The 15,504-nt window shown below is 46.4% G+C and overlaps 1 protein-coding gene across 18 annotated transcripts in view; it reads left to right on the top strand.

The window, feature by feature from the left end:
* The window catches only part of CACNA1D (calcium voltage-gated channel subunit alpha1 D), a 299,149-nt gene that overhangs the window by 156,781 nt on the left and 126,864 nt on the right, over positions 1 to 15,504 (top strand). For 13 of the 18 annotated variants that reach the window (XM_032322264.1, XM_032322290.1, XM_032322320.1 and 10 more), the window contains exons 6-8: positions 612 to 764; positions 1,251 to 1,447; positions 8,487 to 8,590. In XM_032322264.1, the coding sequence (XP_032178155.1) occupies positions 612 to 764; positions 1,251 to 1,447; positions 8,487 to 8,590 (454 nt within the window). Of the gene's footprint in view, positions 1 to 611; positions 765 to 1,250; positions 1,448 to 7,832; positions 7,937 to 8,486; positions 8,591 to 15,504 lie in introns of all 18 variants that reach the window. The other 5 variants (XM_032322272.1, XM_032322306.1, XM_032322330.1 and 2 more) reach the window with 1 other exon arrangement.

Raw genomic sequence — 15,504 nt, forward strand, 5'->3', positions numbered from 1 at the left:
TCCGTCTTCTTCCACCCTGAGGCCTTGGCGAGAGGGAGCTGCTGCCCAGTCCTCTTTCTTATCAGAATTGATGTCTTTCGTCCACCCCTCTTTAATTTTCCCTGTTCAACTATAGCGTCTGTGTGCTACCCTAGGGCCATTTGTGTGTAAATCAGAATTACACACAATTCACCTTCTAGAACATACCCTCTTTGAGAGAAGGCACTTTATGTAACACCTCGTCATACTCCCCAAAGCGCTGAACTTTCTACTTTCCACACAGCTGTTCAAGGAACTTTGTTGAATGGAGGAGCGAACATGTGAATGAATCATGTGACCTTGACCTTGGCCAGTCCAATCGCTCTCTGAGCCTTGGTCTTTCCATCTGTTGAGGGACGCAATTGAATTAGATGGTCTTTTAGGTTCCTTTTTATCTTATCTCACATCCAGGTTTAATGTTAATTTAATGTTAAATATTTCTTTGTGTGTTACGTGGAGCAGGCATCAAGGCATCAGGAATTTTATGTATATTTATATATGTGCGTGTACACGTAGATCTTTGTGTGTATATGTGTGTGTATGTATCCTTGAAGCATCTCCATGACTCACAGACTTATTTCTCTCTCTCCTAGGTTTACAAGTTGTCCTGAACTCCATTATAAAAGCCATGGTTCCCCTCCTTCACATAGCCCTTTTGGTATTATTTGTAATCATAATCTATGCTATTATAGGATTGGAACTTTTTATTGGAAAAATGCACAAAACATGTTTTTTTGCTGACACGGGTGAGTAAGGAAAATGGTAGCAACTTACCTTTAAAAAAAAAAAAAAAGTTAATTTTTCTTCCCAAAATAACTTCTTTGGTTTTGGGAAAATCTAAAACAAAATGGGGGGAAGGGGGGTGGAAACCAAATATACCAGTAAAACCAGTAAGAACCAGCCAGTTTTCAGCGTGAATTGTGTTCAGAGTAAATCAGGAGTTTTATCTCCTTTTCTATTCTGATTTCCTATGTAATGCATCCTGGCAAATGAGATGAGATGTCCCCAGTAGTAGAACATGAATGGAATCACCACCATTGTTCTGTAGGGTCAGGGCAGAGGAGAGAGCCATGGACTCGGGAGCATATGCCACGGGGGCGGGGGTCTTTAAAGTGGACCTTGAGGGTCAAGGGGGAGGTATAGCATAGCAGAGCTGGGAGGCAGGTGTTCCAGGCTCTGCAAGGGCACTCAGCTTCCCCTGACTTTGGGTTCCCTGGTGTTCATGTCTGCAGATATCCTAGCCGAAGAGGACCCAGCTCCGTGTGCGTTCTCAGGGAATGGACGCCAGTGTGCCGCCAATGGCACGGAGTGTAGGAGTGGCTGGGTTGGCCCAAATGGAGGCATCACCAACTTTGATAACTTTGCCTTTGCCATGCTCACCGTGTTTCAATGCATCACCATGGAGGGCTGGACAGACGTGCTCTACTGGGTAAGCAGCTGGAGGACAGCGTGTATGGAATGTTCTTTTTTTGGATAAGAGTGTTCCATTCGTTAGAGTGAAAAGAAACCCTGGCAGTCCGTTCTTGGGAAGGGAAGCAGACCCTCTCCTCACTCAGTGAAACTCCTCTTTCTTCCTCAGGGCCCTAGTTTCTATTCCAGAAAGCCACTGTGTAATGTTGGCTGCCTCACTCCCCAGTACTGCCTGGGGACTTGCTGCAGAGTATGCCCACGAGTCCTAGCTTTCGAGGAACTCCCAAAGTCAGGGCTGTTCTAGATTAAACTCTTAGAGAGCCATGGGGTTATTTTCCAGGTTAAGAGGCTCCTGGACTTCCATGAGTTTGGTTTTTTCATTTTTTTTTAAACATAAAGGTAGTTTCTCTGCCAGATCCTAAACAGAAGATAGGGAAAATAAATTGGATCCCTTTTAGGCTTTCCATGAACTTAGTATAACTTTCAGGTCAAAATGGATTTTTCCCTTATTATAATTATTTCCCTTTTGCATCTTCAGCATTTCCCTAAATCAGCCCAGCGAGAGCCCCTACCTCTCTCTTCCTTTCTCTTTGGAGCTCTAGAAGTCTGGCAGAGAGGGTGGGAAAGGCACATAGGATTTCCAGGGCTGGTGGACCCATCCAACCAGCTATGAAAACAGATGCCCTTTCTATGGCTGAGGTCTGGTTCTTCTTGTTCCTGACAGAGCCAGAAGGGTTTGCTGTAAATGAAGAACCGTAGTATTTTAACAACTATTTCCCAGAGCTGAGTTTGTTTGTTTTCTCATTTATTTGGTAGAATTTGAAAAAGCTCACAGAAGCTTAGAAAGTAATTTCCGTTGCACAGATTGTGGGGGAAAACAGCTGACATGCAGATTTTGAGCCTAAACCCAAGTTCAAATGGGATTAATCAGGATCCCAATAATGACTTGTTAAAAGGCAATTAGTAATAAAGTACTTCTTGAATGGGCAGTCTTTAGTTAGAAACTGAGCAGTAGCTTCTGGCAGTATCTAAATTTTAGACCATAAATGGGGTTCCATCTTCCTTTACAACTTCAGAGAACCTGACGCATGATGGTTATAAATAGGTTTTTGCTTCCCTTCCCCAGTGTGCACTATGCTTACAGGGTTGTAGAAGTTCTTATATAGTCACTGTTAGGCAAAGAAGGTATGTTTTTATTTGCTTCCCCACAGCGTTAGTTTAGTTGTGTAGAAAGTTTTGAGTATCACCAACATGTATCTCGTTTCTCTCTCTTCCCTTCCTTTTTCTTACCGTCCTATGAAAGAAAGTGTGTGTGCGTGTCTGTATGTATGTGGGTGTGCATGTCTGTTTTTTATATCCATAAGATAATGCCTTTCATAAAAAGGAAGAAGGAGGGAAATTGTATCGGATGAGCTAGGATCATGACCATGGCAAGGCGACCTTCAAATTAGATAAAGGGTTCATTGTCAGCATTATCTTCAAAGATGCAAATCCTAGTTAGATTACTTGAGGTCTCAATCCCACTCTTGCCTGGAAGTTTCTGATACGTAGAAAAGATTCCTCCAAATAGCACAAACTTTGAGCTCTGCCCACCAAATGGGAGAGAAACAATATTTTGATTTTAAAAAAAAATCTGTGACTCCTCTCAGCTCTGCTGTTCTCTCTGTTGTCAGAGTGAATTGTCCACTGCTGATCGAACGTGCCTGACTAATACACAATTTTATACTTTGTTAATTCTGGTACATGGGTTCTCACATGACAATTTTCCTGTTGTCAAGCAAGCAAGAATTGTGGGTATGTGATTAAAGGAGAGAAAACTCCATGCACCCAGAAACAAAAGTTCTCATTGCTTTTTCCTCAGAACATTTAAGTATCACCTAGGATTGTATAATTATTATCTCTAGTGTTAATACGACAATCACAGAGTTAATAATTTGACAATATAATAATTATATTCTGGGTGAATTACAGGGCATCTTTATTCTGATGGAGATTCTCAAGAAATTTATCAACATTATCCCAGTCTATATCCCTTTCTTAGAAAGCCTGGGATTTTGTGTAGAGAAACCACTATCCCTAGGATCCTATAGCTAGGGACTTGGGTTCTTGATCTAGAACAGGGATCTATAGACTTATAAGGGGCCAGATAGTAACTATATTTGGCCTTGCAGACCATAATATATTTGTAACAATGACACCGTTCTGCCTTCTGTCTCCCCATGTGACTCAGAAGCGGGTACAGATAACACATAAACAAATGATTGTGGCTCTGTTCAATTAAAATTTCATTTCTGGATACTGAACTTTGAAATTGTAGAACATTTATGTGTCTTAAAAGAGTCTTTTGATTCCCCTCCCAACTATTCAAAAATGAAAAAGCTATTTTTAGCTCAAGGGCTGTGCAAAGGCAGGTGATGGGCTAGGATTGGCCCACAGGTCATAGTTTGGTGACCCCTCCTCCAGAATGGAACCCAGCACTCTTTCCGTGGTGGTCTCCACTGTCAGAGGTTTGTGAATCATTCTAGAATGCAAGAGGGCAGCTGAGTGATCTCCCATACAGTTCACAAAGATCTTATCCTCTGAAACACATCAGGTTGTTTTTAATTATGTGTTGATTACATTTAACTCATCAGGGAGATAGACAAGAGCCAAGACACCAAACATTCTTAATATTTAATGGGCCATGGTCAGGTGGAAGATACACAGCTGTGTTCCAGAACAGACCTCCCTTGACCAGCGTAGTTCCTGGCACAGAGCAGGTGCTCAGCAAACACTGGTTATTCCTGCTCTTCCTGGTACAATCCCCTTGCCTCAGTATAGAGGGGCCATGTTTGGATATCAATTTTTTTTTAAGATTTATTTGACAAATTTATTTGACAGAGACACAGCAAGAGAGGGAACCCAAAGAGGAGGAGTGAGAGAGGGAGAAGCAGACTTCACACTGAGCAGGGAGCCCGATGCAGGGCTCAATCCTAGGACCGTGGGGTCATGACCTGAGCTGAAGGGGGACGCTTAATGACTGAGCCACCCAGGTGCCCCAAAATATCAATTTTTCGTACAACTAGAATATAAAGGGAACATCTTGAGAGAGAACTAAGGAGATTAGTTTGTAGATATTGATTGAGAGCGAGTTTCTCAATCCTTTAGGTGTTTGTATATGGCTGACAGAGTCTTTGCCAGGGATTACTTCCCATCTTGTCAAGATTACATTCAGTCAGTCAGTGTTCTCAAGCTCACCGATGCCTGACTCTCAAGAATTTCTTGCAAAGAGACGGCTGGGTCTTGAGAAAAAGGCGGGTGGGTCTAATATGCAGGAAGACATACTTAGAACACTTTGGACATGTGGGAGTGGGATTAACCATTTCTGGTGGGGGGAAGGGGTCCTTCTACAGCTCTTTTATAAGCACTCCGTAAGCATAATTACACTGTCATCTGACCCACACTTACTTGTTGTCTACGGAGGCAGCAGGGTGTAGGGCAGGGGAAGAGCATGAAGGCTGGATAGGGCTGAGTGCGTGACCTTGGGTAGGTCATCACAGCTCTCTGGGCTTTAATTTTCTTGTCTGCAAGATGCACAGTTAGATTCCATGATCCAGTTCTTCAATTCAGAGGAAATTTTTTTAACGGTAGGAAATTAAAAGAGGGTTGGTTTTAGGAGAGTGCTACCATATGTAAATCACCCATGACCTTTTGCTTTTGCACCAAGCTCTTTCCTCCGTGAACACACCTCTGGAGGGGCGGGCTGCCAGACTCCAGCAGGAAGTTCTCATGGTCAAACTGACCACCTGGGTAATTCCTCTCTTGTTGGCTGAGGGCATCCCTTTCTCTTATTCCTTCCTTAAGGAGAGCCACCACCAGTATATCAGGTTCCCAGTAGTGTTTTCACCACTTAGGGGGAAAAAAGCCTTAGGTTGGTCTTTAATTGGAGATAAGATTGTGCATCTCAGCCTTTGAAATGAAGGGAAAAACATAAACTAAAAAGAATCTTGTTTTCTAGGCACCAGGTGAACCCCATATGATGACTTTGATGTGAATCTTTTAAGAATGAGTCTAAACTGAAATCCTTCAGCTCATGCTGAGTTTTCCCTTGTTGATAAACCTGTGCAGACAAAACCTCCAGCAGAGTCTCTATTGTCATTTGTGTATTTTGGGGAATAGCTTGCTAGTTCTGACTCGTCCTGTGTATATGGTAAGGTCTGAGAAACGCTGGCCTCTTGAGAAGAGACGTGGGTTGAGAAGATTGAGTTTTGGAGAAAGACTGGCCCTTGGAGCTTCAGTTTTGTTTGTCTTCCTCCACCTTCTGGAGAGTTCGAGACCATCTTCCCCGGCCTTCCCTCCAGCCCCCAGCTGTCATTCCAGTTGGTATTTCTGCTCCAAGTAAATGCAAGTCTGTCCAACACCTACTCGTAAGATGTTAAATGCTTCTTTAATTTAAAAAAAAAAAAAAAAAAAAGTGCCCTCCTAAGTGTAACAGACCACTGTTCCTAGAACATTTGCTGGAACAGCAAACGGAGATCTGACTGAGGATGGGTAAAGCAGTAGGCCTGGCCGCTGACCAGCCCTCTTTCACCTCATCCCAGCCAGCCAACAGCTGGCACCAGCCCTCCCAGGCCGGGCCTCCAGCGCCCGAGGTGTACAAGAGGGAGGTCTCCTGATGAGAGTCCCGGACTTTGCCCTTCCTTCCCTCACCCCGCAAGCATGCTCTCCCCTTTTGCCTGCACTGCTCCAACCCAGAGGAAACAGGCTCAGGGAGGTCTCCGTGGAAGGTCCGGACTCCAGGTGGGGCTCCGGCCACCACGCCGGGCAGCCTGGTTCTTCTGCTCCGCACACGGCTTTTTAAAATAAGTTTAGTGGTGTCGTGGCTTTGGAAGAATTACCCTCTGCCTTCCTGCTGAAATTAGTTTATCCAGCTGAATTAGATCAACAATTGCAGCCACGGCCCGGGTTCATTCATTACTCTAATTGCCAATGTGAGATGTGCAGACTGATAGGAGTTCTATTAAGCACATCAATTTTCATGTGGCCAAACAGGTGTTTCATAAGGGATTTAATGCCCTCTCCCTAGACTTCAGCAACAGATGTTAGGTCTTTTTTTCTTTTCTTTTCTTTTCTTTTTTTAATGTTCTTTTTTCCTGTTTGGCTTCTGCATGAGGCAAACATAGTGAAACGCATGCACTTCATTCTGCAAAGCTAAAGCTAAAATCAGGAGACAGGTAAAATGGGAGAAAATCACATGCTTCAAGGTCGAAGGGGCTTGCACCTGCAAGGCAAGAACCATGACTCTCACAGACCACATACAGTTCTGTTGGGCAAGATTCTGGGTGCTCAGCAAAGTCAGGCCTGCGGTCTTTCATTCTGTCCCTGGACTGGTCCTGAACACCTCCTTCCTGGGAGAAGTGTTTGCCTAATTTAACACAGACCTGTGCTGCTGGAAAGTTCCATCTCTAGCCATGAACCTTGAAGCACCTGTTTGCTCCTGCATGAGAGCTATTCATGACCAAACCTCCCTGATGAGGGTCTGCCACGGAGTCCACCTCTGACTGGGATACTCAAGATTGTTCCAGAAGTAGTGGCACAGGTTTTCTCCAGACCAGCCCTCTTTCACCTCATCCCGGTCAGCTCACAGCTAAAGCCAGCTCTCCTAGGGTGGGTTGTCTATGTCAAAGGTAGGTGTGGGGGATAAGCACGTCTTTCTTTTTCCTGGTCCTTCCTTGGGTACAGTTGGCAAAAATCTCATTCCCCAAAGCATCTTTGAGTATATGTCAGCTAGTCAACTTCTGAACACTTTCCTCTTTGTGTTCATTGAGCCGTGCATGCCCTCACTGAAGGTAGATAATCTAGCTTTTAGGTGGGTTAGGTTTCTTTGGATAGGCTGACTCCCAATAGAAATTTATTACTTTAGGATTTTTTTTCTTTTTTTAAGGAAAAGAATTTATAGAGTCAGGTGTTACAAGTTTGTCTCTCAGACTCTCTAAGACTTTTCCACCATCACAAATTTTTAAAGCAGAAAGTTCTAACAACTTGGGTAGAGTAGGAAATACTTCCCAGCTAAGCACTAGCTTAGAAGAGCTCGACCAAGATCTGTTCTGAAAATCCATGATCCAAGACTGTTTCCAGTGAGAAAGAGCCAGATCCCAGCTGATTTCCATGCCTATGTCAAAGTCTGCTATTATTTGCCCTGAAAGCTTTGATGACTCTACCTGGGCGTGTGTGCACGTGTGTGCGTGTGTGTGTGTGTGTGTGTTGGGACTATATAATGAATGTGCCTTGGCTACTGTTGTCTCTGATCCAAATCTAAGCAAATGTTTAATTCAATGTATAGAATGCTGTCTCTAACGTGACCGTCTCTCTTTATTAGATCCTCTTTTTAACCCACTCCTATGAGACCATCTTATTTCTTGCAGATGAATGATGCTATGGGATTTGAATTGCCCTGGGTGTATTTTGTCAGTCTCGTCATCTTTGGGTCATTTTTCGTACTAAATCTTGTACTTGGTGTATTGAGCGGGTAAGCTACACCTCTTTCATCTTGAAAGCGGAGTCCTAAGGGCATTTGCCAAGACCACACAGGTTTTGCTAGGTGGGGGCGGCCGGGTGGGTGCCGGACACGTCCTGTGTCCCCTGAGATGCTTTCTCTCCTGCCGAGGCTTCCCGAACTGAGATGCTTCCTGGAACCTCACCAGCCTTGACTGAAAGAAAGCTGTGGAATGGTTATCGACCAGAAATTAATCAGCACTGTTGCTTGGGATTTAAATAGATTTCATTGCTTGCCCTTTTTGTCTGTCCTAAAATGAGATACATTTATAATTGCTTTATTGGTCTGGATCCCAATATGCAGATTAATTGGTATGAAACAGTAGGCTAAACGAGCTGGTCCTGGCCGACTTCAGCAGCAGCACTTGTCCTTACCCGAAGACAAAAAGGAAAGGTCCTGGGTGGGTCCCTGTCCTCAGAGCAGAAGTGTTCCCTCAAAGCCCTGAGTGGTCTGGCAGCTGCCCCTGGGACTCCGCTCTTTAGTAAATGGATAACTGATAACTGATCTCCTTACATTTTTACAGGTAAATGATGCGATAGGATGGGAATGGCCATGGGTGTATTTTGTTAGTCTGATCATCCTTGGCTCATTTTTCGTCCTTAACCTGGTTCTTGGTGTCCTTAGTGGGTAAGCAGTCAGATGTGTGTTGCACAGTCCATTGCTGCCTCGTGTGGGGCAGCTCCGCGCGTCCCCCAGCTGCTCCCTGCGGCTTCTCTGCATGCGTGTGGACTCTGACATCCCTTCTCTGTGTTGCTTTTGGATTGAACTGTGATTCTCTCTGCCTGTACCTTGTCTGTGAGACTCCATGTTTCTGATGCTTGCCACATGTTATTAATCTCACGAAAGTGTGTCCCTGCAGCCGGGCTCATGTGCAGAAGCCCATGTGCAGAAGCAGATTACAAGGGACTGAAAGGAGTCCCAGCCTTGGTGACCCCCCCACCCCCACCCAGGAAAGGGCCTTATGTCTTTTGTGCCTGTGTTCCCATTAGTATATAACCTGGCCTTGTTGAGTTACCCACAACCTATCACGAATATATCCAGGGCGTTTCAGATGTTATTGAGAAGGAGGAATGAACCTCGATTACCACATAAGTCCTGAACAATTTCAGAATCTTAAATCCTTCAAGTCATTTATTTGCTTGGTTTTTTGCTGCTGTCACTGAGTGTCACTGAGTGAATTGTCCCTCTAATTCATGATTAGTCTTCGCTTGTGGAATCCCTAATGCAGAGGAATGAGCAGCTTTTGCATACACACTTCCTGTGGCCTTAGGGTCCTCCTCACTTAGTCACCGTATTTGAAATGTCAGTAGCACTCCTTGGATGACCTCGTCCCCCTACCCATAGAGAGGACTCTCCGTGGATAGTGGAGGCTGACTCAGGAAGGGGTTCCTGGTGTTTCTGGGCTCTGCCTGGCCTGTGCCCAGGGATGCCGTCCCAAGCCCCTGGGGTAGCTCTGTATCCTCACCTCCCACAGACACTCAGAAAGAAGGGCACCCTGAGGAGGAAGAAGGGGCTGTCTGGGCTCTCCCAGAAGCTGCTACGAAACTTAGCCAGTGTTGGAAAGCAGGGGCCCCATCTCCCCAGAGGAGGCTTTGTCACACACCCGGCTCACACTTCCTCAGGAAGTACTGGTGGGACCCTTGATTCCAGGTGATCGAATTCTCACCCCTTTATCTTCCTCTTTCCAAGTCTGTGTCTCAGGGTGGGGGCGAGTGGCTGCCTTCACGGACTGCTGAGTCGGCGGGGCGCCCTGTATCGCACTTGACCCAACAGGGTCTTCTCCAGAGCAGAGAGCACAGCAACTTGTCCGCCCTCTAAACTGCCCTGCCTGTCATCAGGCGGTAATATATTTGCAGTTCTCCTTGACTGAATATGGTCCATTTCACACCATGGACTATGCATCTCAGGAAGCCCCTCCCTAGAGCCCAGGCCCCCAAGGAGGGGGTAGGGCCGGGCTGAGAGTGTGACTGCATTCCCCCCCTCCTCCACCACCACCACTAAGCCCCCACCCACAGAAGACGGACTCTGCAAGGCCCCTCGTCAAAGTCTTGGCACTTGGAAGGTGCTTTCAGGCCCATGAAGCTCTTTGGCCGTAGGGTAGTGTCGGGCTGTTACCGGTGGACTTGATCCCTGGGGAAACAGCCTAGTGCCTCTTTTGCCTCAGGAATGGCCCGCACGAGGTTAACAGCAATGCTGGCGTTCATTCCTTGGCGCCCCGTGTCTCCTAAGTTCCACCAAACTGACTGAGGCCATGGAAACTGCTAATTTTAACAGTGCCAGTGACATGCCTTATCTCCAAGCTTCCCAGAGCAGGAGCCACCGCCCGGGCATATGATGAAGCAGCTGGAGACCGGGGAAAGGAAAAGGTGGGCGGAGGGGGGCTCCTTATCAGAACGGCTGGCATTAAATGTTGACCCCCATGGAGGCTGACAACAGGAACACCCCTGTGGGACAACCAGTTTACTGGGATCTATTTTAGGGACAGTAATAAGTAATTTTGAAACCTTTTGGTATCAGAACAAAAGTAGATCCGTTCTGAGGGAGACTGCAATGGCGTGGCCGGCGCCAGGCCAGAGAACAGAGGTGCCGGGGTGTCTAAGCCACTGACGGGGCGCTGGGCTCAGGCTCTCCTTGCCAATTGGAGAGAAGGTTGTGAAGCAGATCAGGAGGCTGCTCCCACCTTCCTGGACAGCCCCCTGCCCCTCCACCTTGCTCCTCCCCCTTGACTGGGGGAAATCAAAACAAGCACTTCCTCGTTGCGTTTTTTAAAATTTTGCTTTAGTCTTAAGAGTCTTCACAATTTTTGTAGGGAACACGGGAGGGAGGTAGAGGTTAAAAGGACGACAGCTTGTGTCGCGTGGCCCCCGAGGGGACACCAGACCAGCGCACACATAATCCTTAAAGCGCGGAACTAAAAGCCTCCCATTTTAGAAATTTGGAACTGTCGCCTTCTGTTGAAGATTCATTCAATGATGCTTGTGTGTCTTTAACCCATCGGAAATACGTGTTTCTGCCCTTGACTGTGTGTGTGTGTGGCCATGCCATCCTATTGTATTGGTGACCTGGTTTTAACCTGCACACTGGGTTTGGTGTTGGTACGTGTTGAAAGCATTCTAAGACGGATGCTTTGGAAAAATCTTTGGTTTTACAACAGATGGCTTTTCTCAAGGTGAGTATGAAGTTTATAAAGTGTGCACCCTGTGTAACCAAGCATGAACACAGATGAAGACTTTTTTGTCTCTGACGAGAGCGTTCTCTGGGGAGGGGGAGCTGAGAAGGTCTGCAGCTCGGGCTGCAATTCCACGTTGTCATTGAGGAGATGGTCCCCTCATGCCCAGGGATTGGAAAGAATGTCTCATTTACGTCTGTAAGTCAGGCAGATTTGTCTCTTCCTATGCTGGGTTATTTTTGTTTTCTGGTTGGTTTTGTTTGTTTGTTTGTTTGTGTGTGTGTGGCTTTTTGGTTTTGTTTTGTTTTTAGAAGCTTGATTTTTTTTTTTTCCTATTTTAAAAATTGTTCATTTAACGCCTTGTCCCTTTTGAGGGTTTTGCCAGTAAATAGAATAAGAGAATTCACTGGTGTCCCAGTGCTTGGTTTCTTTAGAATCACTGCCAGATTCCCAGCGGGGGAAATGGAGGTCCCGGGCAGTAGGCTCTCTTCTTCACCTGCAGGACGCGCCAGATGCCAGGCATACCTGTGGTAAGGCCCCCAAGGTGTGGTTCAGACCCCCAAGAAGAGACTGGTAGAGCCGAAGGTCTGAGTTCTGGTCCTCCCAGTGTCACTCACTAACTCTGGGACTTCATTTTGTAGCCCTGAGCTTTGGTCTCCTGGTCCCTCAAGGAGCGATGGCCCCGCTGTGCAGCCCTCCCCATGGAGGGGCTGGCTTTATCTCAGCTAATGAACGTAAAAGTAAAGCAGTAAAGGATTATACTCAGTGAATGCATCTTCATCCTAAATCCACGGACCTCCTCCCTGTCCCCTTTCTGGGTGAAGTGGGGATGGACACAGGGGGCTCTTTGGAAATCAAAGTGTGCCATTTTCTGGATTTCCCAGGAAGTGACCACAGGGACCGAGCTTTGTTTACACATGAGTCCTGTACTCTGTACCCCCAAGAGGAGGCCGTGGAAGTTCGTTGTCAGCCACAAAGCGTTTTGCAGCTCTAAATTGTCGTGACTCGTGTTCTCTCGGACAGTGATTTTTTGCACAATGTAGGGAAAAGGCCTTTCTGTAGTGTTGTGGTTAATCATACCAGGTTTAGAGTTGGAGAGCCAAGATGTGATTCTGCTTGAGCCTCAGTTTCTTCATCTCTGCAGTGGAGCTGATCACACCCACCGCGTGGGTTGCGTGAGGAGTCGGTGCATGTGAGCAGAGTGTGCTTCCTCTTTGGCACTGTGGTGGCTCGCGTGAGAGAAGAGAAAACGTGATCTGATGCAAGAAAAAATCGAATCAACTCAGTCCTTCTAAACTAATAATAACGGGCCAAGATCGGCCTACATTAGTGGAAAGTCAAAGTTATATAATATTTTTAAATGTTTTGTTGCGTCCACACGTGTATATATAATGACATAAGCCAATGATTACCGAAGGATATTGTTACATAAACCACCTCCTGGGCCTGCTTTAAAGAATAGATTAAAATCATTTGTAACTCGCCTATGAATTCGGAGCTTTGGTTTTGCCAGCATCTTAGGGAAAATATTTGAAACACTTTCTTAAGCAGGCTTTGCATGTTAGAAGAGAAGTGTTTCTTTGTAAAGCAGATTTTGTGACCTAAGACTGAATGTGATCCCAGCCCAAGTCGCTCTCGGTTCGAAGCCCTTCATCTCTAAATGGTGTTCTTTGTGTCCCAGTGAGCTCCAATCCACCAGATCACAGCTATCTTAAATCATTGTTCCAATCGTGCGTTACCGAAGGCCCGTTCATCTTAACTTCAGAAGTTTTGAAGGAACATGGAGGAGGTGAGGCATTATTGAAAAGAAAAGGCCATTTTCAAACCAGGTGATGATTCTGAGTTTCACCCTTGGGTTCTTTCTATACCCCGCCCCCCCGCTCTAGTTGCACCAAGTCCCAGGGCCTCATGAAGACTCAGGCAGGCACCAGGCAGGCACCAGGCAGCTGTGGGCACGGAGGGAATGGAGAGGGAGGGTAGTGGTAGCCATGGGACTCTGGACTGCGTGATTTGGGGATTTTCCAGAGCAGGATCTGGTTTGGGTCCTCATCGTTCACACCCTGGCCCATTTAAATCCCCACCATACTGAGCCACAGGAGGTCAGAGATGGCCTCTGACTTCTTCTCCTTGAATATTGACTCAGCAGGCAAAACACAGCAGGTGGATGGTCGTTGTATCACTTGTGAATGTTTTCTAAGTGGAGACGTAACCTCTGGGAAGAGGCAGTCTTATAAATTATTCATGACTGGAATTAGGTTTTGCTCTCATTCAACTCTTGACCGGCATCTGCTGATTGAAAACGAACACCAGAATTTCCTCCTATACATAAGTGCTCTGACGTAGCTGCGTCTTAGAAGAGTCGTAGCATTGCTTACAGCATTTGAAAATGCGTGTTGTTAGGCGATGGGATAGTCAGGCTGCCCGTGGGATTGGGTGTCCCTATATTACGGAATGAAGTTGTATTGATTCATGACTTAATTCTGTATCCTGACCAGCAGACTAGGAAACCACATCGAGGTCTAGTCTAAAAACAACATAGAGAGTACAGGGTTCTTAGTAGATCTTATCACTCAAAAAAAAAAAATCTGTATGTAATCCATGATGATCATGCTACCAGAATTCCAGACAAAGATGCGTTTTAATGATCAGTGGCAGCAAAATGTATTTTCTCCCATTTAGCTGGGTTTGTCTTTGGTCTGAGTAGGCTAACGTGTGAAAGATCTGTCCACACAGTTGGAGGTCTCTCTTGCATTTAGAAGTCATGCCGTGAGAGAGGTTGAAGGTCAAGGGACAGCGCCATGGGCCCTTTAATGCCTTCACCTGGTTTGGCTTGGGTAGAACAAGGAATGAGCCCCGCCGCAGTTACACGTGGAAGAGTGCTGTCTTTCCTCTTTCTCAGGAAGAACCAGGCTAAACGGTTATCTGTACTTTCAAACCCTGAACTTTCCTGTTGCAGAGTTAAAAGGCTATTGGGGGGTAGCTGGCAGCTGGATCCTGGTGCTGTTGGTACCTCGGTACCTGAGGGGCCCAGGATGCTAGCCACACCTGACATTAACAAGTGAATGGTAACTTCCCTGACGCTGGCTCACAGCTACTGTTTCCATAGAAATGGCTGTGGGGATCTGTGGAAGCAGAGGTAAGTGAAAGTTTTCGCTGATCCTTGTTTCCATCAAGCTGACGTCTGTTTCCGTGGCAACAGCAGTGGCCAGCGGCCAGCCAGGCACTAGCAGCACATTCAGGAGAGCCCTCTCACTTGTCAGCTGTGGCTGTCATCTGTTCCTGACCGGGTTCCTTTTTAATAATGCAGAGCAAAGACCTCGGAGGACCGGGAGGCACCTCTGGCCACGTGTGCCCTCCTGGGCGTCCGTCCTGCTGATGGAGAGAGAGCTCTGTACTAAGCAGCGGCTCCACCGGCAGGCAGCCTTCCCTCCACCGCCCTCTGGCGTGTTGATGGGCAGTTAGGAGAGGGGGAGAGGTAGTGCCGGTGTCGGCGTTGTGTACGGTGGGTTGTTGAGTGTTGATCCCAAGTCCTAGGGGAAGAGGATTCACTACAGTACTTCTATCCACAGACCCAGCTCTTCATAAAGCTGCTGGTAATTTAATGGTCAAAATTAAAGCCATAATTTTCCCTGTTCCCTATGCGATCGGTGGCCTTAACTGTTGCTGTCACTTTTACAACGGAAGGAATGTTTATGAATTCAATAATTTGCCTTCTTGTGAGAAACATACTGATGCTTGCTGCTAAGATGCTACTGTCAACCTTATGTCAGTCTTTTTTTTTTTTTTTTTTTTTTTTTTTTTACCCCGTCTGTGAGATGTTCTTTTGCAGGCTGGTAGCCTTGCTGCCAGAGATCATCAAATATTGGTCTAGCCTGGCAGCTCTACCTACAAAGACCAGGATGTCTGTAGTACAGGGAGCTTATCTTTACTCAAGTCTGGCAGTTGCTCCTTTCTTGGAGTTTCATGTTAATATTTAGCTGATGCATGCACCCCAGCCCCAAGTAGCCTCCTCCCGTACTAGAGGGCTCTCCCAGGCCCCTGAGGTGGAGGGGAGCGGCGCGTGTTGCTCTGATATCATAGGATGGAGAGCACGTGCGTAGAGGCACGGAGTGAGGTGTTGAGCAGTGTCTGGTTCTAAACCCTGACAGATACCATCAAAACGTCTTCCCTCTGAAGCAGAACAAAACTCTGATATTCAGAGCTGTATCTGTGAGGATCAAATGAAGACACAGAGCCACCACATTATGAGAATTTCGACTGGCTCTCTAGAAGCCCCGAAAAATTGTGGATTTCTTGTCTCTAGAGGGCTTTCTGACTGTCTGTCTTCCTCCACAGTTTGGACGAAGGCAATATGCCTAGAGGCGGTATTGGG

This window comes from Mustela erminea, chromosome 1 (genome assembly GCF_009829155.1).
Source record: "Mustela erminea isolate mMusErm1 chromosome 1, mMusErm1.Pri, whole genome shotgun sequence".
Taxonomy (NCBI): Eukaryota; Metazoa; Chordata; class Mammalia; order Carnivora; family Mustelidae; genus Mustela; species Mustela erminea.